The sequence below is a fragment of the Parasteatoda tepidariorum genome, chromosome 3, assembly GCF_982258835.1.
Source record: "Parasteatoda tepidariorum strain Cologne lab strain chromosome 3, Ptep-v5.0, whole genome shotgun sequence".
Classification (NCBI taxonomy): domain Eukaryota; kingdom Metazoa; phylum Arthropoda; class Arachnida; order Araneae; family Theridiidae; genus Parasteatoda; species Parasteatoda tepidariorum.
In genome coordinates, this window is record NC_141757.1 from 51933117 (window position 1) to 51956946 (window position 23830).

The following is a 23830-nucleotide window of genomic DNA, read 5'->3' on the forward strand; positions in this document are numbered from 1 at the left end:
AAATTTTTGAGATACAATTTGGTGTTTAAAGTTACACTTCATGAGGTTTACAAGCAATTGACCAGTCGACCGTCGTCATAAAACTGATCACCGATTTTATGGTACTAAGAAACAAATCAATTGAAATCCTATCTTCAAGCTATTGTTAACCATTTCAGAAGATGCGCGTTTTGCTTACGACGAGTAGCAGCAAACTATTTAACGCATAATTTGAAAACTTCTCCATGTACATGGACAATGAAGAATTAATTATTTTTAAACTTTCTTTAGGTCTAATTTAATTGAAAGCATTCTCTCATAAATCATTGATGTATTTCTTTTATGCGGTCCCTAAGCACCGCATAATTTTTTTTTTATAGGTACTATATTGTACAAAGTTGTTTGTTATACGTAATAACTTATAATTTTTTTTGTATGATTTCTTTTATGCGGTCCCTATCCAACGCACAAAAAAAGGTTTTACTGTATGTTTTTCTTGAGTTTATGATTATAATAACCATTTACTAATAAAAAATAAATATTTATCAGGAATATAAGCTTATTAAGTATCTGGCTCTCCCTTACAAACAAATAAAATAAACTGTGTTTTTAAGTTTCGCCTTTGAAAATTTGATTTCCAGAAACTTCTGTGATCAATGATTTTTTGAAACGTCTGAACCTTCGATCTTAGGATCACTGTTAGCGAAAAATTCGGGATTTTTCCAGAGCGTAATCAGCCCTGCCTATTGACAAAACATTACTTTTGGACCACTGAAAGCTAAATTTGTCACTTTACCACTTAAGAGAATTATTGTAAATAAACTTAGAATTTTTTCTGCCTTACGGGTAGAAGTCTCAAATTTCAACTGAATTGCTATAGATCTGTGTCTGATGCGCAAAAAACTAAACATCTTCAAAGTTACAAAATAATCCTTTAAGTATTTCTTGAGAAATTTAAAGCACTTGTTTTTTGAACCTGGGACATAGTATAAAATGTCCTTTCACTAACCTGGAGTAGACACAAAAATAAGTTAAAAAATAAAATTGTGTGAAGATAAACTGCTGGAATCTTAAGTAACTCAGATTTATTTGTATTGTCATTTAAGATTTAAAATTAATTAAATACGATTTAATTTTTTCAGTGCCTGTATCAAAGTAATACCATGTTTGGTACTATATATGTTTGATATTATACATATTTGTGGAGGTTAAAATTTTAAAAGTTCCACTTATTTAAATTAAGAATCAAATATATAAGATAATTTTCAAAGTAAAATCTTCATAAAACAGAGGAAGTTGATAAATAGGAATTTTATAATCAATATTTAAAGATTAAGTGTAGGAAAGAAAGGAGTAGATTTTTTAAAAATTTATTCTCGAAACATTTCTATAAATACAAAACCTTGTATATTATCAAAATTTCATCAAACACAAATGCAGGAAGAAACTAAACTTTTATTGGACAAAAATGTAGCAGATTTAAAAAACTAAATATAAATTTATACAATTAGGATTAGAAGCAAGCAATCACAAAGTTGAAAGAAACATATACTACATAAATTACAGTTAAAAGGAACATACTGAATGGAAATTTATTGCAAGTAAAGTACTATTCTATCAAAATAGGTAACACCTATACCTAGAAACTTAATTATTTAACAACTTGGTGGGAAAATTTATGTCATTGAAGTCCATCAGAAATTAATAATGAAAGGTAAATGATGAGTTTTTATGTGGACATTCACTTGCAATTTGACAATGGTTAAACAAATATTTTTTTTAAAAAAAAAGCAATAAAAATTACTAATTAAGAAATAAAGTTTGTTTCAGAATTAAAAAAAATATAAAGTTGGCTTACACATGACAAATATTTATTCAAAATTGGCTTACACATGACAAATATCTATTCAAAATATATCTCACAGGAAGAAAATCAAAATAAGCTAAAAAAAAAGTCTAAAAAGTTTAGATTTTGAACAATACTTTTGCTCTGGAGGCTGCAGAGGGCCGACATAGGAATAGTGATAACACTGCGAATAAGAGTCGCACAAAATAGTATCACCATACCGCAATCTTGTTTGCATGAATAACATTCCCATGTCATCATTCTCGATTTTGTAAAATCACATTTTTAATTAATAGCCACCCATCAGAAGTAAAGAACAGCTTCACTTCATTAATTTCAACACATGATTCCATACAAGAAGAAACCTTCTCTATACCACATTCTATAGCAGCTTCTTCTTCAAAATGCCTTTATTTATGGTCTTCGATAATGTCTCTTCATCTACAAAGCAGTTCATAAGCATATTTTTTTCCCTCCAAAACTGCTTTTCTTGTAAAAAGAGTGGGCCTATTACCTTTCTTCATCTTCAAACCAACAACTTTTGTCGTTAAACCTAAAAATATAAAATATTTTAAGAAAAAAAAAAGCTAGATAAAAGAAATCATTGCAGAAGATAAAAATTGCTAAAATAAAAATAAAGTAGCTTTTAAGGACGATGGGAACCCGGCATAAATAATAGAATTAATTTTTGGGCCATTTAATGAGTGATTTTTTTTTAAATATGCAGAACAAAACAAAAAAAAGGAAATTTTTTTTTAATTTTAGAAAGAATTGCTAAATTGTGCATTGTAATCTCATTTGCTAAATTGTGCAGTTAGAAAAGCTAAGGAAGGGAAAATAATAAATCTGACCAAATTGAAATTGTTTTAATGCAAGATTAATATACTTGTTCCTTTCACATTATTGTTGCATTTATATTTTATAATGTTAGAGTTAAAAATTGTGTCGTTAACAATAAAAAAAGATTCAAATACAGTGGTACCTTGAGATACGAATGCCCTTACATACGAGTTATTTGAGATACGAGGAATGGCCTTGCAAGCCCTTCTCGTCCTCGACAATGCTCCCGTTCACCTACCGAGCCTCGAAGTCTATAGCCGAAAATTGTGCTGTCGGCTAAGTCCGTAGCTTTGAAGGACTCGAACTCGAAGTGCCAGCGGAGGAGGAGATTGTGCCTCTGAGAAAATCCATGGACCTGGTGATGGGTGAGCATTCGGGCGTGCTGCAAGAAATTGGATTCGAGGAAGAACCAGAGGTGGAGGAGGTTATCTCTACAAATGAGATAAAAGAATTCTTGGGAATGTGGAAGAGAATTTCGTGGAAAAGAAACACCCTGAAAAAGTTGAAACTGGTAGTACATCGGAGCTATTTAATGAGACTTGCCTAACTCATTTCTCCAGCATTCTGAAAAGGAAGAAACAAACCTCCTTGGACAGTTTTTAAATCTGGCTAAAAAAGCAAAGACCAGTGAAGAGAAAAGCAGTGACTAAAATTAAGCATATAGTAGGATTTAAGTTGTGTGTAAGTTGCATTTAAGTAACCAAAATACAAACATGCATGTACACTTTATAAAAGCAGTTTTTTCTGCCTTACATTCTCTTTTATTATGTTTTTATATAGTATTTGTCATTTATAAATACATTTTTCTTATTCAAAACACACACAACAAAAACAATTGAGGGTAGCATTTTTGGGGACGGAACGGATTAATGGCATTTCAATGGGCAAAATTGCTTTGAGATACGAGCAAGGTTAGGGAATGAATTAAACTCGCATCTCGAGGTATCACTGTATATGTATTAGTGAGTTGGTGATGATGCGTTATTTAAACTCCTTTTAATTTTGTTATATGCATTTTATATTAACTTTTTGGATTTATTTCTATTTTTAAGCTTTTACAATACTATTTAAATAAAAATATTTACACAGTAAAACTTATAAAAAAAAGATCATTATCATAAAAAATACTATGTCATAATTTAAAGTGAATAAAGATATTTAAAGAGATATGAATTATATTAAATGTCAGCACAAAATCACTATTTATGATAATAACACTCCGAATATATTCTTCCTCAATCGGAAACAAATTGTTTACTAATATAATACTATTATAAGGGTCATGCATTAAATTATTAAAAAAATTATATTGTTATAACAGTTTGCATAACTAAAGTCAATGTACTTGCTTTACTTACAAGTATTTCATTGAATTTATTTTTAGAACACAAACATTAAATTTGCCTCAAAACTTATTTTACTTGGAAAAAACAAATTCAGAATTTGAATTTTTCTATGTGTCTTTGCTTCTAACCATATTTTATGGATACATAAAATTTAAAGCAAGGACTGCATATGAAAATTTACTATGCTCTTATATATAACTAAAATACATTTGACATTATGGCAAGGTAAAAAAACAGGGGATATTTCGTATTGTGATCTGGCGAAGCAACTACAATTGCCAAGGTGCCAAACAGATTTTAAACTTGCAATTTTTTTAAAAAATATATGTAGATAATTGCCTAGGGGTAACTACAAGTTATACCTTACGAGTCAGTCCCTTTCTATGACATTTCTTTTAGTTTCTCGCGGGTCACTGCCCGGAAGTTTCCTGGACTTTGCGATTACTCTGCCGCAGATCACGATACAGAAATCTCCATTAACAACAGTTTGAGCAACAACAATAAGTTCAAATAGATATTATAATATTCACACGTAAGTCAGTGTAAATCACTCTGAGTAACACAATAATTTCTTAACTATACAAACAATATTATGATAGAAAATGGAGATAATTAGAGTAAATGTAGGAAAAATTTTTACCTATATGAAATGGAACAGAAATATAGATACTTGGAGATTCACATATTTTTGAACTTTCGCTTGGTGCTCAACAGGTATCAGGCTTTCTTTAGGCGAAGAACGGAACAAAGATTCGGAGAGGACATGGTCATGATCCTCATTCATTGATTTTATCTGCAAAAATTGTTTATCTGGAGACAGCAGCTGGACAATTTTGAGTAAAGGTTCTGGAAAATAAAATTTTTTTTAAACAAACTACGTATAAACTAAACTCTATAAGGGCTTGCAGACACAATATAAAATAATAGATAGCAGGTCAGAGAACATAAAAAACAAGAGTGTTAAATTGTTCTTTACAAGGTGTATAGTGACTATTGACATGGTGACATCAGGAACGATGTTGCTAATCAATTAACACATTTTAAATAATTCATTTTAAATAACACATTTTAAAAATTAATTAAACAATACAAAATTTACTTACTTGGATTGGCGACTGTTATCGGTACATTTTTTTTAATGAATTCTTCCACCATGTGTATTACAATTCCAGTGGAGCCTTATCAAATTTTTTAAATTTCTTTGAAGCATTTTGTAAAGTTTACGCTTCTCTCTTCCAGAAGATCGTCCTTTTTTCTTTTTCAAATTCATGAATGGCTATTTGTTATTCTTCATATTAAGAAAATCAAGATGCTACAAAAATTGTAGCTGCCTTGACTACGATAAACAAAGCTAAATTATTTTTGAAAAAAAAAATCGGAGAGTCACGTGGACAGATACGCTCTATGATTGGTTAAAAATTTGATCGGTAAGATAGCAAAATGAATTTTACTGCGCCGATAATCGGTGCAATAGACACTCCGTTATTTGTTTACAACTTTTCTAGATACAACGCTTTTGGCTTTCTATTTCTGTTCAGCTCGATGTATAAGTTTTGGCTCATTAATGATATTAATATGCCAAAAAATTTTGAAACTTAATAGAAAAACGTGGCTCCATCTATTGAATCAAAGAAAGGACAATATTTTAAATTATCAATGAAGCATTTTTTTTATATACATAGTTGGAGTTTGAACAAGCTATAATAAATATTATGAATAAATATAATAAATATAAGTAGAATAAATATTATGAATTATCAGTTACATTTTTAATCTTTTATTTCAATTTTATGTATTTTGAATTTTATTTTTGTATTTGCAATAATGAGTTTCAGATAGTTTAATTCGTAAAATTGTAATTATATGACAGAGAAATAAATTGAATTTAACATATTTTTCCCTTATTTTTAACAATAATTATCTGAAAATATTGAATAAAAATATTTGCCCTAAAATTAAACATGTTATAATAAAAAGTAACTAAACGAAGATAACTAAGTTATTTCAAAGTAGGGAGTTTAAATTTATGATAATTATTTTAAAAATTTCTTGAGTATTAATTAATTTACAATGCTATAAATTTAGTTAGTAATAGTTAGTACCTCGTAATTAATAAATAATGTTAAGAAATATAAAACAAAAATATGATTGTTTAAATTAAGAATAACGTAAAATTATTATTTCTAATTAAAATATTAAACATAGTTGGAGAAAAATAATATTTTAATATAAGAAAATAACAAATATTTCTGCTTTATTTTGACATTTAATTTTTGTTTACACTATCTGAGTAAAGGAAAAATATTTTTAATGAATTAATTTGTTATTAAATTAATTTTACTGTTTATTAAAAAAAAGTGCTATGCCACGAAAAATTGCGGAAGCAAAATTTTTTTATAAAATTTTGTATCAATTATTTTTTTTCTTTTTTGCGTTAATAACAAATGTCACATTTTGTCCAAGAACCAGGAATCATCTATATTAGTATACCAAAATATAACACCATCACTAAATAGAAACAAGATACTACCTAAATGCCTTACAAAACTGGTAATATTGTCAATAAATATTATGAAATTGAAATTAAACGAAACACAATGTGAAAATTTCTTAAGTTACAGTTCAGAAATGATGTCACAATATGTTTGACCTTTTTCTTCCCTTTTGTCACAAATGTCACACTTCCCTTACTTGTCACTTACTTACTTTCTTATCCCTTTCCCGCTAATGTAAGTATATAAACATATATTTGCACATCAGAAACAAAACTCTACGTTATAAATTATCTTCCATTTTTAAAAAAAAAATCTAACTATTTTATTTAAGTTTGTAAGTATAACAGTAATAATTGTCAAATGTACATTTATTTGTTTGAAAAAAATTTTAATTTGCTGATTTTAAACGATTTAATTTTCAGTAAAATTTGGGATGTGACACTTATCACTTATGAACGGCTACTAATTTACGCTTTCAGTTCATCGAGATATATTAAAAAGCGCAAAAAAGAAACATAAGGATTTTAAAGCGAAAAATATGATGTTTCGTGATGCATGGCTACTACATGATGGTTCATATTATTTGGTAACAGCCTTTTAAGTACAAATATCGTTTTTTTCTCGGTAAATCTTTAATTTAATGTAGTCCATGCAAAAAATTGCGAATAAAATTATGATAAAAAGTACGGCACCCGGAGTGCAGCATCCGTAAAATCCATCTTACCGTAAAAATCAATTTTTACCGTAAAATTTTATATCGTAATTTTTGCAGGAAAATTTATTTCACTGCAATCATTCAGTAATCTTATAGCAGATATTATTGCAAAAATTACGCTACATCAGGTTTTTGTTCCGTAAAATGTAATACTAAAAAAGTTCTGGCACTCAGGGTGCTTGTTACTTTTTTACCGAAATGTTATCCGGAATTATTTATAGTGTATAAAGCTGTACAGTGTAAAATTTTTTTACAGGATATTTACACTGCATACACAGTGATCTGAGTCAATGCGCTACAGTCAACAAACTACTGCAGTCTCTACTTTATTCGTTGTTTGTAGTGAATGAAATGCGCTACTATTTGAAAAAAGTATTCTAGTGAGTAAAATGATTCAAAAAACGACTATTGGTTCTTGAAAACTATTTTCAAAGAAGGTTTAGTAAAGAAAGAAGGTTCAAACATAACTAATTTAACAATTCTGATTTGTGCAAATCTTACAGAACATATTTTGTTCTGTAATTCTCAGTGTACTTTATTTCTTCGAGGAAATTAAAGAGTGAGTTTTAGAGACTTAAAAAAATCGCAAATGTTTTTTTTTATTTTTTAGCACTTCTTGAATTTATTACCAGTCAAGAACAACAGAATATGACATAAAAAGTGAATATTGAAAAAAAAAAAAACGTAAAAAAAAGGTTTAGAAAAATAAATAGGCTTACATAAACAAGGATTAGATATTTCTTAATAATTTCCCATGGTAAAATAAACATATTATTTTTCTGAACAATTTTTACGAATTTTTAATATCTTTAATTTTTTAAAATTTTGAGTATGAGTGTAAATTCAATATCTTCAGCAAAATCCACCTTTTTTAAGTAGTTAAATCGTGACTACATTTCGAAATTAGTTTGCAGGCACTATATTTTGAAATAAATAGTAGTAGTTGCAGTTAACTACATTTGCAATAAAGTAGTTGAAGTTAACTGCAAAAATAATGAATAAATTCACGCGACACAAGAAACTTCAAGTTTCCAAAAGTAGAGGAAGTGGCAAACCTACGAATTAATGCTATGATTGGTTTGTGGAAAAATTATTTAATGCTAGAAAAAAAAAGCAGTATGTCATCACAATTTTTTTAACTTGAAAAAAGAAAAATATATAAAGCAATGCTATTTTATTTACTGAAATTGTTTTGAAAAAGAAATTCGTATTAATTTTTAATATTCATTGTATTCGTAAAGGAATACATATACACATAAAAGCCAAATTTTATTATGGAACATGTCACGTAACCGCATCAGTTTGTCCTGCCCTAACACTATAAAAAAACGTGACAGTCATTATTTAGTGCCTTAGTTTTTATGAATAACAAATTTGAATTATGCAATAAATCTAACGACCCAACACTTAAGTTAAATGATTCATATTTTTACATACGATTTTGTTTTATCAAATGTTCAGTTTTTCACGACTTTGGTTGTTATTCCTGTTGAGATTATAACCTGAGCAATGAGTTCTTTTGGTAAATTAACAGCTTTGTCAACACTTTATGCTTATTTTGGGATTCCAATTCAGAGACTAGTGACACCATAAATTCTAACATCTTGTTTCATTTGAGCAGCTTTATGAAAATAAGAAATTAAGAATCCCACGTTTAGTTCGAAATATATAAAATGTAACAATTCGTCAACTGATCCCTGCACTACAAAATATTTAGAATATATTGATAAGTGATGAAATTCGAAAATATTAACATTTTAACACGTTCTAAATAGTTGTTGAAGTGGTCATCATTCTTTAAGAAGATGCTATACGATGAGAGAAATTTTTCATCGTAAATTCTCTTTAACCTCCGTAAGTAATTTAAGTAAGCAAGAAGTACAAAAAAAAGAGTTTAGGCAAACCTAGAGTAAGCCATAAAGTTTCAATACTGAAGAGAAATTTATAAGATATCAAACTGATTACAAAATATGAGAGAATAACTTGGGATTACGCAATGAAGAAGTTCTCTTCAAATAATTCGTCTGCAGTTTGAAATTTCGAATTTTTTTTTCAGTAATGGAAACTTTATCGCCTTCCTCACTTTTTGTATACTTTAAATTTTTAACTAGTTATGGAGGTGAAGCAGAATTTGCTATGAAAAGTTTCTCTGGCTGTATAGCGTCCTTTAGTAATGTCTTTAGTAATGTCGAGGTGAGTTGGTCATCCAATACAGTAAAGAAAAGGAAGTTCAGCATAGAAAATAGCACATTTCACACAGTTTACCATGTAAAACTTACGATTGAACAGTAAAAAATTAATTTTATCATTGAAAATAAGTGAAGAGTATCGAATTAGCAAAATTTTATGCACATATTTAATCCATCACTATCAAAAAAAAAAATGTTACCTCATTTTCAGCAAAGGTTTTTGAAGTTTGTGCATGTTTCATGGAGTCACTGTATGCACCTAATATATCTTATCCGATAATTTGTTGTCGTTGTTGTGGCAATGTATTCTTCTCTGGAACCAACAACAAACTGATATTTATCAAATTCTAAGTCTGTAGAATCAAATAAGAATTGGGTGTAGAGCACAATTAAGTAGGTTGTAGGCCTCTATCGGATAATATGTGAGGTTTGTAGAATCAAAATGTAATATGAAGGATATGCATACGGTTTTAAAAAAAATTTGGTTCTAATATTGTTATCGAAAAGCAGGAAATTTCTTTTCAATGGCTTTCATCCTAAAATTAAAAGAACGAAACTAAATATTTTGCAAACTTTGGTGGTGAATAAGAATTTACTAAAATACGTCCTATTTTCGTACTTTTTCTAACATTTTTTAAGAACCCTACGATCCCTGATTTGTCTATACTACATACTAGTACATATACTAGTACATATTAATGAAAAGTGGTTATGTCTCTTGAAGTAGAAGGCGAGATGGCCATTGGATTTAAAGCGTTTTCATTCCGCTATTTTATTCCTTTGCTTTTTATTTAGGGACCAATATAGGATTATTATGTGCCTTAAAGTCCTATTAGGTTGGGGAAAAAAATATAACCAACGTATTGAAAACAACAAAATAGTTGATTCATGAAAAGTATTTTACCGCAAAATAAAATGAAGAACATTGAAGCTTTTTTAATCTCTACTAATAAATTTTATTATCTAATAAATTTTATTAATTTTACTATATCACCATAGATCTATCACCTATACGCGACTTAAAAATTAATTAAATTATTACTTAATTTGACGAAAACATACAAATTTTAATTATTTTTTTGAAAAAAAAAATATTCACTTAATCACCAAATTTTTATTTTAACTACATGCAAATTAGTTTCGATGTTTTTGGTACAGTTTTCTTCATTAGTGGTTCATCAGAGCTTGGTTACGCATTTTTTTCTTCACGCTTAAATTAAACTAAATTAGGAGGTCCCTAAAGTGAGCATTTTTTTATTCAGTTTTGACAAGGATCCTAAAAATATCTATTGAGATTGATGATTATGGAACTGATATCGAACCATTAGACTTATTAACCATTAGACTCCACAATACAATCGAATTTCGGAAAGTATTGAAAGGAAACTAAGTCAGCGTACAGTACGTCAAAAGAAAAAAGGAGGAAAAAAAATGGACCATTCTGAATTGCTTTTTTGGTCTAATGATTGGATCTTCACGTTTTAAGACTCAAACTTAATGGTTTGAGGGAGTGACCTCAAATATGGTTGTTAATTAGAGCAGATTATGTTTTAAGTTACGAAATCAGACACAAAAACGCAAGTAGGGGAAAAATGAGCGCTACACCTCAATCTTAGGGTTAATGACCTCTCTTAGAATTAGTGCTATGGGATAAGGGCAAAATACAAATTGTGATCGAAAATGTTTGAATAGTTCCTGAGAAATCGAATTTTAAATATCGACTTCTTTAAAATTTGATTTCTTAGGAACTATTCGACCAATTTCGCCCGAATTTTATATTTTGCCATGCAAATTTACGCAATTTGAAAGGGTGTAAAAATTTGCACACAAATTCAAAATATTTTTGTCTACTATTAAATAAAAAAATGAAAAATTATAAAAATAAAAAACAATAAAATAAAAAATAGTAAATATTTCCTAATTTTCTTTTGCATGAAATTATCTTTGGATAAACAAATTTTATAAGTGTGAGCAATTTTTTTAAATTCGCTTAAAAAGTTCTTGAAATATGCCGAAATAAAGAAAAAGCAAAATTAACATTACGGAGTTCAAACTTTGGATCGCTCTCCTGATTATACTATGGGGACCATATTTCCCGGATTGCGGCTACCATCGGTCATGGGCTACCCTTTTTGGGAGTCAGAAATCCAAATCCGAATCCGCCAAAAAAAGATATGTTTATTCAGAAAAAGTTCGTTTATGAGTCTGTTTTCGTAGCTTAAAATATTGTCTCCCCTAATTAATCAGCATTTTTGAGATCATCCTCTCGAACCATTCAGATTGAGTTCTAGAACATGAAGATCCGATCATTAGATTAAAAGTTATTCAGGGTGGTTCGCTTATTTTGTGGCGCATTGTACATTTATCTAAAGAAATTCTGTTAATAAAATCTTGATTCAACTTCGGAATGCTATTCAGAAAATTTTTAACTTTTCAAAAATTCTTACGTTTTGAACAACTTCCCCTAAAAAAGGAGATGTTTTTAAAAAAAAGAAAAAAAAAAAGAAGTACGAAAATGAGTACAGCGCGAAGAACTTAAGTACAAAATTTGAATTGAATTGTTTGCAAAGATTACGATATATTTCCTTTCCTTTTTTTGTCGAAAATTATGCTTTGAGATTTTAGCATTTAAATATTAGTTTGCGAATTAGTTAACGCACAAATAGTTATACAGGTTTGAGAATATTAAATTGACATTTTTTAATCACACATAGTGCTTTAACAATAAATAAATAAATAAATAAATAAATCCAGAAATTTATGAAGAAAATAAAAAATAGTATTTTTTTTTTTACTTTTTAAAAAGTAAACATAAATATTTTTCTTTAAATTTAAAAATATTGAAAAGCATAATCGTTTCCTAAAATTATAATTCATAAAGTCGGATATCTAAAGTATTTTATTTTTTTCCTGTTCATTATTAAAGTTTCTCTTTCAATATGAAAATTTCAATGATTTTTTGTGTATTAACGCTCTATTTAACTCTTAAATCGGGAGTCTTCGGCTAATACGTATTACCATATTTATTACAAAGTATCTCCAAGAAATATTTATTTGATACTTCTTCACAAAATAATTCTCAACTTTTATTCCCTTCAACTTTTCAGTTGAGTGATGGAATAGAATTTTATAGAATTGTGAATGAAATTCCAATGAAAAATAAAATCAAATTTAAATCAAAGTGTCGTAACTTCAACGAGTTTCAGACTCAAAATCTAATCATATACCTGACGAAACATCTCAAGGAATATTGAGAACATTCTAAGAACGATATTTGAAAATACATTAACGACTCACAAAAATTCTTTTCTAACTAAAGTTGATCCGAATGTGCCATTGAAGAAAACATTTCAAAAGAAGAATGAAAGAAGGAATCGTTTTTAGATACTGCATAGGAGAAAATGCCAATAATTCGCATGGGTATTTCTGAAAATTCCGTTGGGAAGAAAAAAGTGTATTATAGTTATTGCAAATAAATGAATGAAATTTTAAAAAATGTGGTTCATAATTAAAATAATGAAGTCTACTTTTAAGAGCATTGTACAAAATATGATAAGTTTAAAAAAAATTTTTTTTAAATAGATTTTTTTTCCTTCTTTGCATTGCTTTAGATCAGGGGTTTCCAACTTACATGAGACCGGGGGCCGCAATTAAAAACACCAGTCGAATGGCGGTCCGCAACTTTATTAAAATTTTTTATAGGACTCTTTTATGTTTGAAGGAACATTAAATATTACTGTCTGATTTCTATCAAGTTGTACAAAACAAAAATATTGAATTACAAATTAAAATAAGAAGTAGAGATATTTACCTGAGAAATAAACTTTTTTGCACCGTTGTTATGTTAAATTTCACAGAAACAAAGAAATTAGTTTTTTTTTTTTTTTACGAAAGAAAAGTATTTTAAACCCATACAGATTTTTCATGAAAATTGTCAGCAAAAAATGACAACTAATATATTTTAGCTCGCGGGCCACAAAAAAGACTTCGAGGGCCAGATGTGGCCCGCGGGCCGCCAGTTGGTAACCACTGCTTTAGATAGATGAGGGGGTGAATTTTCGATTATGAAGTTTATTATGAAGTTATGCGGCCTCTGTCTTTTGTTTTAGGTTTGACACGAAATTAGATTGTACAAAAAATTATTGCATTTTATAAAAAAAAATTAAAATTCTTTTTTTTAAAGTTTCGTGTTGGTTAGTTTAGGTCGGAAAAAGTGTTCGAAATTTTGATAGATCATCTATTCAATTAGGCAAGAAAATGGAAATTTAAATTCTACTTGTAGCGGTTAGAAAGCGATTGAAATTTGTATTATCATTTCGTACAAGGCTTCACTTAAAATTTGGAACTCAAAGTAGGAGAATGGTTCGAAGTTTAAATGACGACAAATTAAGCTTTTAGTGATTGGGAAAGGAATGAAGAATGAAACTTTATCTTGTATTATTATCAGCCATGAAACTCCAGATAAGATTTGAATACGAAGAAAAAGGTGAGATGAATTCTGTATGTAATGATCAAGAAACTATTCAAATTCACAATGTCGTCAGGTTTTGAACTGAAGTCAAGATATTAGTGCTGCAGCTAGTCGGAAAGTGGTCAAAATTTTGATTGCAATATTTTATCCACACAAGCACGATATCAAGTTCAAAAACGGTAATTAAGTGATTATTTCTTTCTACAAAATATTGAGATATTTATATTTTCGTCAAGTTAAATGATAGTTTAATTCGTTATTTCCATTATAAGTCCCCCTGTAATCAAAATGAACATGCTTTAAATTGAATTTTTATTTTAAAACACTCACAAAAAAAGAAAACATAAAAATGTAACAAGTAATTCTGTTCTTTTCTTCTGTAAATTATTTCAAATACTATTATTAATATTAAAATAATTTTATGCTTATCTTATATGCTGCGAAATGAAATATCTTAACAAATCTTATAATTTCATTACAAAGAATTTTTAGAATTATTTTTATGTTTAGGTGTTTGAATGAATGTCTTTTATAAATAAATATTTAACTGATGGCATGAGCTTAAATAATTTGGTTTGCACTGTGAAAATTATGCATTGTTTATTGCATTATATATGTATTATAAGTGTTTATTGTATTATATTTATTTTATTATTCTATTATAAATGGATAAAATTTAGAAAAAGAAAAACAATCCTTAATTTTAATTTTAAGCTTTTAGTTTAAACTTTTAACCAAGCGATCATCTCATATTTTATAAAAGAGATCAAATAAAATTACGTTAGACGTTAAAAAAATACATTTTGAGGTCAAGTTGTAAATAAAAATTAATTTTTTGTCAGCTGACAGACTTTTACAGACAAACAAATTTGTGTGAGTAAAAATCTCTTCGAAATGCATGTAAGCTTAATTTCGTAGTTTCAGAATAAATCCATGCAGTGTACGAGTGTAGTGTTAAATATTTATAGGTATTTTAATACACGAATTTACTCATTGGATATTTTTTTTGTTGTGCATATAAATTTTAAAATTTTACCTTATTCATAAAATTATTATTTCTGAATAACCATATACTATTATATTTTTTCAGTGATGCTAAAGACAAAATGTCAATGACAATTGAAAACTTGGTGTTTTTGAAGAATCTATTATTATTATTATTACATACACTTACTATTTAGATTTTTTTTATTTCATTATTATGATTATTATGAGTCATTATAGTTGCATCTCCCTTTAAAGAAGTTTATGTTACACCGAATGTTTTCTTAGTAAACAGTTTAATAGGGCGAAAAAGTTTTTAAAAGTTTTATGAACGACCCAGGTTTCTCGTAAATGATTAGGCGCATTTAGGCGTAATTTTCAATGCACTTTGGAGTAGTAGATAAAAAGATACTCCCTAATTTGTGATTTTAGCACCTTAAAGGTGTTTATTTAGACAATTCCCTTGATGTTTGTTATTTGTTATTTGCTTAATTACTAATTACCTAAGGTTCGAACTTCCGAAAAATAGTAGGTAGATTCACTGAAACATGCTTCATTCAGGGAAAAAAATTCTGAATTTGTTTGTCAGCGCAGGAAGGGTTTATTTTTCTTTCGTTGTATTCTGCTAATGACTAGAAAAATTCTACAAACATGCTTTTTTTTACCTCCATACATAATAAAATAATTAAAAATAGATCTAAATTAGCTATTATATTTTGAAATACTCACAACCGGTGTAATACTGTTATACTTGTTTGGAAAATTACTATTTGCTTGAAGCACTGTGTGATCGGGAGAACTTTCTATAGGTTTATTCAACACTTTTAAACTACTGGTTGGTAATAATTAAAGTAGATGTCTTAAAAGCTTAATAAAGTAGATGTCTTAAAAGCAGCATGTACTAAACTCAACCTGATTTACAGTAGATACCGCACTCTGGTCAAATGTATCTTGATAACTCATCATAGCAGTCCAAGACTATGATGCATGACAAGCATCATAGTCTTGGTTTTTTTTCATGGTGTGGCCTGACTTCGCGGGGTCGGAAACATGAAATCTGAGATTCATATCTGAGTAATGCTTCTCTTCCAACTTTATGGCAATATTTCGATCCATTTCTCTTCCTATCTGCTCCATTCACCCATAGAGACTTGCGCAGGCATGATGGTTTGACGATATAGGTGTCAAAAATTGGACTGGCCTTCTCAGAGCCCAGATATAAATCCCCCCAAGAAAAAAACACCTTTGGGACGATTTAGAACGCAGATTACGTAGCCAGCAGCCAGCCAAATCGATTGTTTTCTCTGACACCCTGTACGTAAGCTATAATGGACGTCTTAAAGTGAATTCCCTATAAAAAACTGGTTGAAAGTCTTCTCAGACGTAGATTGTCATCGATGCAAATGGGGGACGTACAACCAACATCGTATTAATATATGCCGAGACTCTCCGAGTCCGTATCACTGGGTCCCCGGATACTTAGATGTCCAGATGTGTAGTTTGAGCCAGGGCTGTAGAACCCTGAGCCAATATACACATCTGGCTCTTTTCAACAACACACACCATGGCCCTTTTCCTTAGCTCTGTTTTATACCAAGGATATTTGATTTTAGAAACAATAGAAATAGTTCCGACTTTCGCCTCCAGGGACCGAAACGGCGCTGTTAGGCCATTTTCTTGGAGTAAAACAGGTTATAGAAAATTAACATATCAGACTGTATAATTAATATTAAAATGCATAAAAAAGTTAACTTTCTCAATTTGCCAAGTTTATTTTAAGCCAAGTCTGTATAGTTAAAAAATCAAATTATGTACTAAAGTTTGAATCAGGTTCTTCAACGTTTTGCTACCACGGGACATAACAATAAACTCGATAAATCCCGTAGGCCACGTATGCTAGATAATAAAGTTTAAAAAAGGAAGAAAAAAAATGGTAGTAAGAGGAGGATAACATTTAATGTAATTCTTGAGCCTGGTGAAGTTAGCTGTTTTTGAAACTATACTCATAACGTGTTTAGAATTTGAAAGAAGACCTTGTAGACAATATATTTTTTTCTTTTTTTTTTAGAATTACGTTCTCCTAAAATAATTAGGTTGAAAAATATTTTTTTTAAATTTTCATTAATTCTATACCTGTTTATATTTTATTTCTTATCAGTAAATTGTAAGTTTTATTTAAAGCTCGTTTTTTCTTTAATTGCTATTCTTTAAATTTCAAAAACGCCTTTTGTTAATACCAAATATTAAAAACCTTTGCAATTTTTTTATATTTTTATTAATTAACTAATTGTTTACGATAACCCACAATTAGATTTTCGGGGCTTAGTAAAAAACTGAACTTAACCATTTTTAATAGAAGGAAGAAAATTCAAATCGAGTTGTATTATATTAAAAAAGAAATATATGTATTTTGTTAGCTACCACCAGACCCAGATCACCCGTATTATATATTCTAAAAATCCTTGAAAAATAAGGAGAAAAAAAGTAAATAGCGTATACAAGTTTCAGAAGATTATCGAAACCAATTTTATTGCTTGACGAAACTTTATAGGTGCTTCTAAGAACGCCTTTCAACTTATCTCTATACGGGAATGCTGGAATATTTTCTCCGACATGTTCTCAAGATAAATTTTGACATGTCTACTTTTTTTGGAAATAGTTTATGTTAAGTAGTGACCAAGAAGTAAAACCTATGTATAACACTTATTTTCGATTCGAATACGATAGTATCTTGGGTAAAATAGTTGTTTTAAGAAAATTGAAGTTACATTTCACTTCATCCCAAACGAAATATAGATATAGAGTTAGAATGTTTCTTAAATAACGATTTCTAACATGGATACTTCTTATGTAAAAATTAATATCTATCTATGATATTTATCTTTTTTCGAATACGACAGATTCTCATGTTAACTAATATTTCGAAAGAAATTGAAGTATTTCATTTTATTGCTAATGAAATGTATGAATATCCCTTCATAACATGGTTACAATAGAGAATAGGATTGTTAGGATATGCTGTCAACATTAATTTTGACATATCTACTTTTTTTTTCTCCTTTGGAAACAATTTATGCTAGATAGTAACTAAAAAGTAAAACCTAGATACGAATACGAGTTTCTTGTGTAGAATAGTTGTTTAAAAAAAGCTAGAAGTACTTTATAAATTAATTCCTGATGAAATATAAATATAGAAAAATAATAAGAGTGCTAGAATGTTTTCTGCTATATTTTCTAAACAATGATTTTTAATAAGATGCTTCTTGTGTAAAAATTAAAATCTATCTATGATATTTATTTTTTATTTAATACGATAGCTTCTCATATTAACTAGTATTTCTAAAATATTTGGAATATTTAGCTTTATCATTAATGAAATATATAAATACCACTTTATAACATGGCTACTATAGGGAATGTTAGGATATTTTCTCTGACATAGACTCAACATCAAATTTTAAAAGTGTACTTTTTTTGGAAAAAGTGTATGTTAAATGGAAACTAAAAAATAAAACCTATGTATAAAATTTATTTTTGCTTCGGATAAGATAGTTTCTAGCGTAAAATAGTTATTTTAAAAGTATTATTTAAATTCCTTCCTAATGAAATATAGATATAGAAAAAGAGCGAGAATGTTACAATGCTTCCTGCTATATTTTTTAAATAATGATTTGCAACATGGATACTTCTTATGTAAAAATTAAAATTTATCTATGACGTTTATTTTTTTATTAAATACTATACATATTAATTAGTATTCCTAAAAAAATTTGGAATATTTAACTTTAATTTTTATTTAATATATTAATATCACTTTGTAACAGGGTTACTAGAGAGAGAATAGGAATATTTGGATATTTTCTTCCACACATTCTCAAAATCAATTTGCAACGCGTGTAGAGTGCAGGGAAAACTCCTGAAGGCACATAAACGGTTTAGCTGTGTGAATGAAGGTTGGGGATGCGTGAATGAATGCGTGTTTAAGCTTAAATAGAAGGTTTAGCACCTTCAACAATGCCCTGGACATTCATTTGGCTAATAAATCCAGGTGATATGGGAGGGGAAACACCTGTTGTACTTATGGTCAGCTTTGGATAGAGGTGAAAAAGGATGGCTTACCCTTCTTTTGACTCTTGACAAATAGGAGGGTTGAGGGGAACATTTAGGAATTGCGTTTTGTACATTTTGAGAAGTAGAGCTGAAATAATTTTGTCACAAATATTCGGTCAGCATTTTAAACAGCAACATTCTTTTAAATTAACGAAAATAATGTAGAGTTTTAATCCTTCCTGGCATTTTTCTTTCCCCATGTGACTTTTTTTATTATTATTATTATATAAATAAAATAAAGTATAGTTAGGTGAGAAAAATAAAGTGTTGAGCATTCTGGAGCTTTTTCATTAAATTGAAAAGAATTGATCAATAGTTGTCATTATTAAGGAAAAAATGAATGTTGGTTCAAAAATAACAAAAAATAACTAAATGAATAAATATATAAATGAAATAGAGATCGATAGGTGTATATATAGTATATATATATATATATATATATATATATATATATATATATATATATATATATATATATATATATATATATGTAAATGAATGATATTAATTTTATTTAAAGAAAGTTCAAACGCTATAAGATTTAATTGGGTTCATTAGATTGTGTTCTAATGCATATTTTAGTGTATCTCACTTTTTCTTCAACTATGTTAAAAAAAATAGAGGTTCAGTTCGGGAAACCAATAGCTAAGTAGGCGAGTTTTTAAAATAATATTCCTTACGTGAATTAATTCGACAATTTTATACGATTTTATTCCTACTTAAAAATATAATTTAATCTTTTTTTATTTTATTATTATTTTTTTTAAGAATTGATATAAACCCCCAATACAGTTTCCGTTGCAAAATTATTTTTCTGTCACTGTACTACATTAAAAATTTAAGCAATCCAAGCAAGGAAACCTTCCATTTCTTTTGTTGCTATACTCAGCTATATTTCATTTAAAATAAGTGTTTGAAAAATATATAAGAATAAAAGAAGCTTATGGGTGATAACATGCAGAATATTTGATATTTTTTTTATTAAAGAAAAATCATCCAAATAGTTCTTAAAATATAAGAATAAAAGAAATAATCTGATTTTTGAGTTTTCATTTTTTTTGAACTAAAATCTTAATTTTATTCAAATGTTTGATTGAATTATTAGAATTTGCATTGTTTAAGACAATGTAATAATTTTCGTAAGTTATAATTGAACATTTTTCCAACATTATTAATTTGAATATCAGTTTAGATAAAAAATTATCTCTTAGGAAATTAGTTTTGCAAATGAGGGCAACCATTTTTAAATCGATTAACAAATTTTAATTCACAACTATTTCGAATTTGTTAAAAATTAATTGTCCTAATATTTGATATTTCCCGTATTTTGAAAGTCAAAAGTGGCATAAAAAGAGTTATGTTAGTTCAAAAAGTAATTTTTTTGTTTGGATTTTTAACTTAATTCATGAGTAGACTTACTAGCATATTTAAAGTATCCTTCGAGCTACTAAGGTCGCCTTTTAACATCTGAAAATCCGATCATTAGATAAAAAGTTATTTAGGCTAAACTCTTTTTCTTCTTCATTTGGTTTACTTATACAAGTATATTTTTAGTTGATTCGAATACTCATTATACATATTCATGTATATTTATTATGGTCATAACTATGTACTATTAAGGTTGAATCCATTACATTTGTAATAATCATTTTTGATTTCAAACGAGGAAACCTAAAATAATTAGAAAGTGCAACATTAATTTTGAATCTATATTGAGTAGTTTATAGTGCTATATAACACTACAATTTACAACACGATGTTGTTTATATAGTTCGAAGTAGCTTTTTATTTCTCATGGCTCAAAAAGCTGATAAATAAATTTATGTAATACTGTTTAAATATAAATGAAGAACACACAAAATCATTGGAGTTTAAAAATAAAGAGCGGGGGTAAGCTTTTTGTCGTTTACGATGACAGAATCTTAGAAATCCTAAGAAAATCTTAATTTTGATGAAAATTTAATTAAAATAGCTAATAATTTTGCTATTGCCTCTAACATTTCTAGGAATAGTCACCTGACATTTCATATACATAAAAAAGAACATACGTTAAGTTTATTCTAGATCCTTGATATTTCAATTTGTTCATAAATCACGCCGAATAATTTTTCTTTGCTCTACAAACATAGAAGCGTTCCGGAGGATGATATTTAAATGACATCCTTTAATAACACCCCTTGCTGAAGGGCTGTCTCACTTAACAAAATTGATCGCTCAGTGCTTCAGGCCTTCATCCGCTGCATGTCAATTAATTGATGCTAAAAAAAAACGAAAACAAATCTGTCTTAAATTGTTATTCAATACGGAGACAAATGCATGCTCGAAGAATTGAAAGGTGGCACGTAAGACGGAAGCAGCCGTTGTGTGGCTATCGTCTGCTGCAAACTGAAGTGCGCATGCCCATATTGGTCCAGTCAATCCCTTCATTCAACGGCGGGTAGCGGCAACTTGTTCGGTATATCGTGGAACAGTTGATAGCGATTTCGCTCCACATTTGACAGCATTATTGGCGGTGCGTTTAACGTAAACAGTTGATTATTTGACAGCTCTTTTGCAAAAGGATAATGTTACAGTTATAGAATCATTATTATACGTTAATTATTAATTGAGAGATTATTTTAAAAGCTTGACAAATATGTAAATACAATAAATTTCGTTTATTTATATATCGTTTTCAAAATAAGAAAATGAATCAGACTGAAGTGTTAAAAGTATTTCAAGAGTGATATTTGAAATACGAAAAAAAAAATTATAAAGGATATATACATTATATTTAAAGATATATTATAGAAGAGGATCATAGACGATGAATATGGAATTCAAAATGTTGGAATTATCGTTTGCTTCCTTTTTTCTGCTATGTCTTCTCAACTCTGCCCATTCATTTGTAAGTAAATTTTGTGACTAGAATTAAATATTAAATGCTTGTTAAAATAAGAGTTAATTGTTCTAAAGTTTTAAAAAACATTATTTATTAATTGAGAGAATTAATATATTTAGAACTTGATATTATGTAAGTATAATATATTTAATTTATTTATTCATCGTTTTCAAAATAACAATATTACTGAATCAGACTGAAATGCTATAAGAGTTTTGAAATTGATATTTGAAGCACCAAAAAAATTATAAGAATATTTGCATTGTATTTAAAGCTGTATTATGTTAGAAGATTATTCATAAATGAGTATGGAATTGTAAATTTGGGAATAAGAGTTTTTTTTCCCCCTGTGCTAAGATTTTCAATTCTACTCATTCATATGTAAGTGGAACTTGAAATCAAGTTTAGAAGAAAAATTTATTAACTTGAAACTAAAAGTTCATTTTATAATAAGATTTGCGTCAAAAGTATTAAATTTTATTAATTTTTTTATTAAGTACATTACTTGCATTTCGCTGGTCTATATTCAATCATTAAAAATTTTTAAATTTTATGTAATTCATTTAGCGATTAACTTTTAAATCTTTAGCTATAATATATTTAGAAATAAATAAATTAATGTTTGTGAAGCATAACACATTTTACTTAAAAATTTAAAGACATTTTAGAGAAATGTTAATCAAAATTGTTCTTTATATTTAATTATTTAAATAATTAGCCGTTTAAAAAATATTTTACACACAACCTATACTTAAGCAAATATCAATTAATTTTAAAAAGCCTTATGCCTAGAGAATTCTATCTATTTTTTAATTCTTATTTCAATTGCAGGTAATGTTTGACACTTATTGTACTCTCATTGTTTAATCAACAAAAATGTTGTGGGGATTACTTTAGTTACGCGTAGGGTAATAAAGTGACTTCATTAATTGTTGGGAAAGGACATGTAAACTAGTGGCTATTTTATTTCATTATTTTTTTTTATTTTTCTTATAACCTATTTGAAAATTATTCAACTGTCAACAAAATGAGCAATAACAAACTAATTAATAATCAATAGTAATTAAAAGTAGCAATCATTGTAATTGCGTAAAGTTAATTCTTTCAAAATAGCTGAACAAACAACAAGAAGAGATAAATTATTATGTCCGGTCAAATAAGTTTATCAGTGTCACAATTAAAAAAATAATTTTTATTTTTTATTTTTTTTATCAGACCAGTATTTTTTTACATAATTAGAGGAAACTTATCTATAAAATGGTGCACATTGTGCAAAGAAAAAAAAAATGGATATCTTGAATAATTTTTGATCTGATGATCGGATTTTAGTGTACTAGGGCGCAATCTTAAGTGTTCGATTGCCTAACTTTAAATATGCTAACTGATTAGTGTAGACAATATTTTAAGTTTCGAAATCAGACACCAAAACATATTTTCTCTGAATTAACACACCTATTTTTTCGACACGTACGGATTTTGGTCCCTAAAAATACAGGGAGATAGTAGCAATCTGTTTGACACAATAGTTTAGAATAAATAATAGTTTAGAATAAATAATAGCTTAGAATAAATAATAATTTAGAATAAATAATAGTTTAGAATAATTTAAAAATATGATCACAATAGTTTAGACAGGAGAGCAGTCGAAAGTTTGATCCCCTTAATGTTAATTTCACTTTTTAAATTTTTGAATACAGCTGGAGAACCCATTAAGCAAATCGAAAAAAAAATTTCGCACAATTATAAAATTCATTTATTTAAGGATGAAAAATAATTTCTAACAATTAGTTATTATTTAATTTTTAAATAGTCGAAGCAATTTTGATTTGTAAGGCAAAATCGTTTTCGCATAATTTTAAAGTTTGTAATTTTAAATGACAAAATATAAAATAAATTTGAATAAAATCAATCGAATAGTTTCTGAGTATGTCGATTTTAAAAAATTGTATATTTGAAGTTTGATTTCTGAGTAAA

At 28.0% G+C, this 23830-nt stretch overlaps 2 protein-coding genes and 1 long non-coding RNA gene across 6 annotated transcripts in view; 1 reads left to right on the plus strand and 2 right to left on the minus strand.

The window, feature by feature from the left end:
• Positions 1–9719, minus strand: part of LOC107449331 (tRNA-specific adenosine-34 deaminase regulatory subunit adat3) — a 28820-nt gene extending 19101 nt beyond the window's left edge. Inside the window, exon 1 of the mRNA XM_043040477.2 lies at positions 9611–9719. The gene's annotated coding sequence lies outside the window, so the exon portion shown is untranslated. The remainder of the gene's footprint in view (positions 1–9610) is intronic.
• Positions 1415–5369, minus strand: LOC147813799 (uncharacterized). Its single transcript, XR_015432549.1, has 3 exons — positions 5115–5369; positions 4652–4857; positions 1415–2378 (listed from the first exon to the last, which is right to left on the minus strand). It is a non-coding gene; the product is annotated as an uncharacterized LOC147813799 (long non-coding RNA).
• Positions 9720–21114: 11395 nt separating the features above from the next.
• LOC107453771 (SPARC-related modular calcium-binding protein 1) overlaps positions 21115–23830 on the plus strand; it is a 122450-nt gene continuing 119734 nt past the window's right edge. For all 4 annotated transcript variants that reach the window (XM_043040473.3, XM_043040474.3, XM_071179428.2 and 1 more), the window contains exon 1: positions 21115–21862. In XM_043040473.3, the coding sequence (XP_042896407.2) occupies positions 21782–21862 (81 nt within the window). In that variant the 5' untranslated portion in view covers positions 21115–21781. The remainder of the gene's footprint in view (positions 21863–23830) is intronic.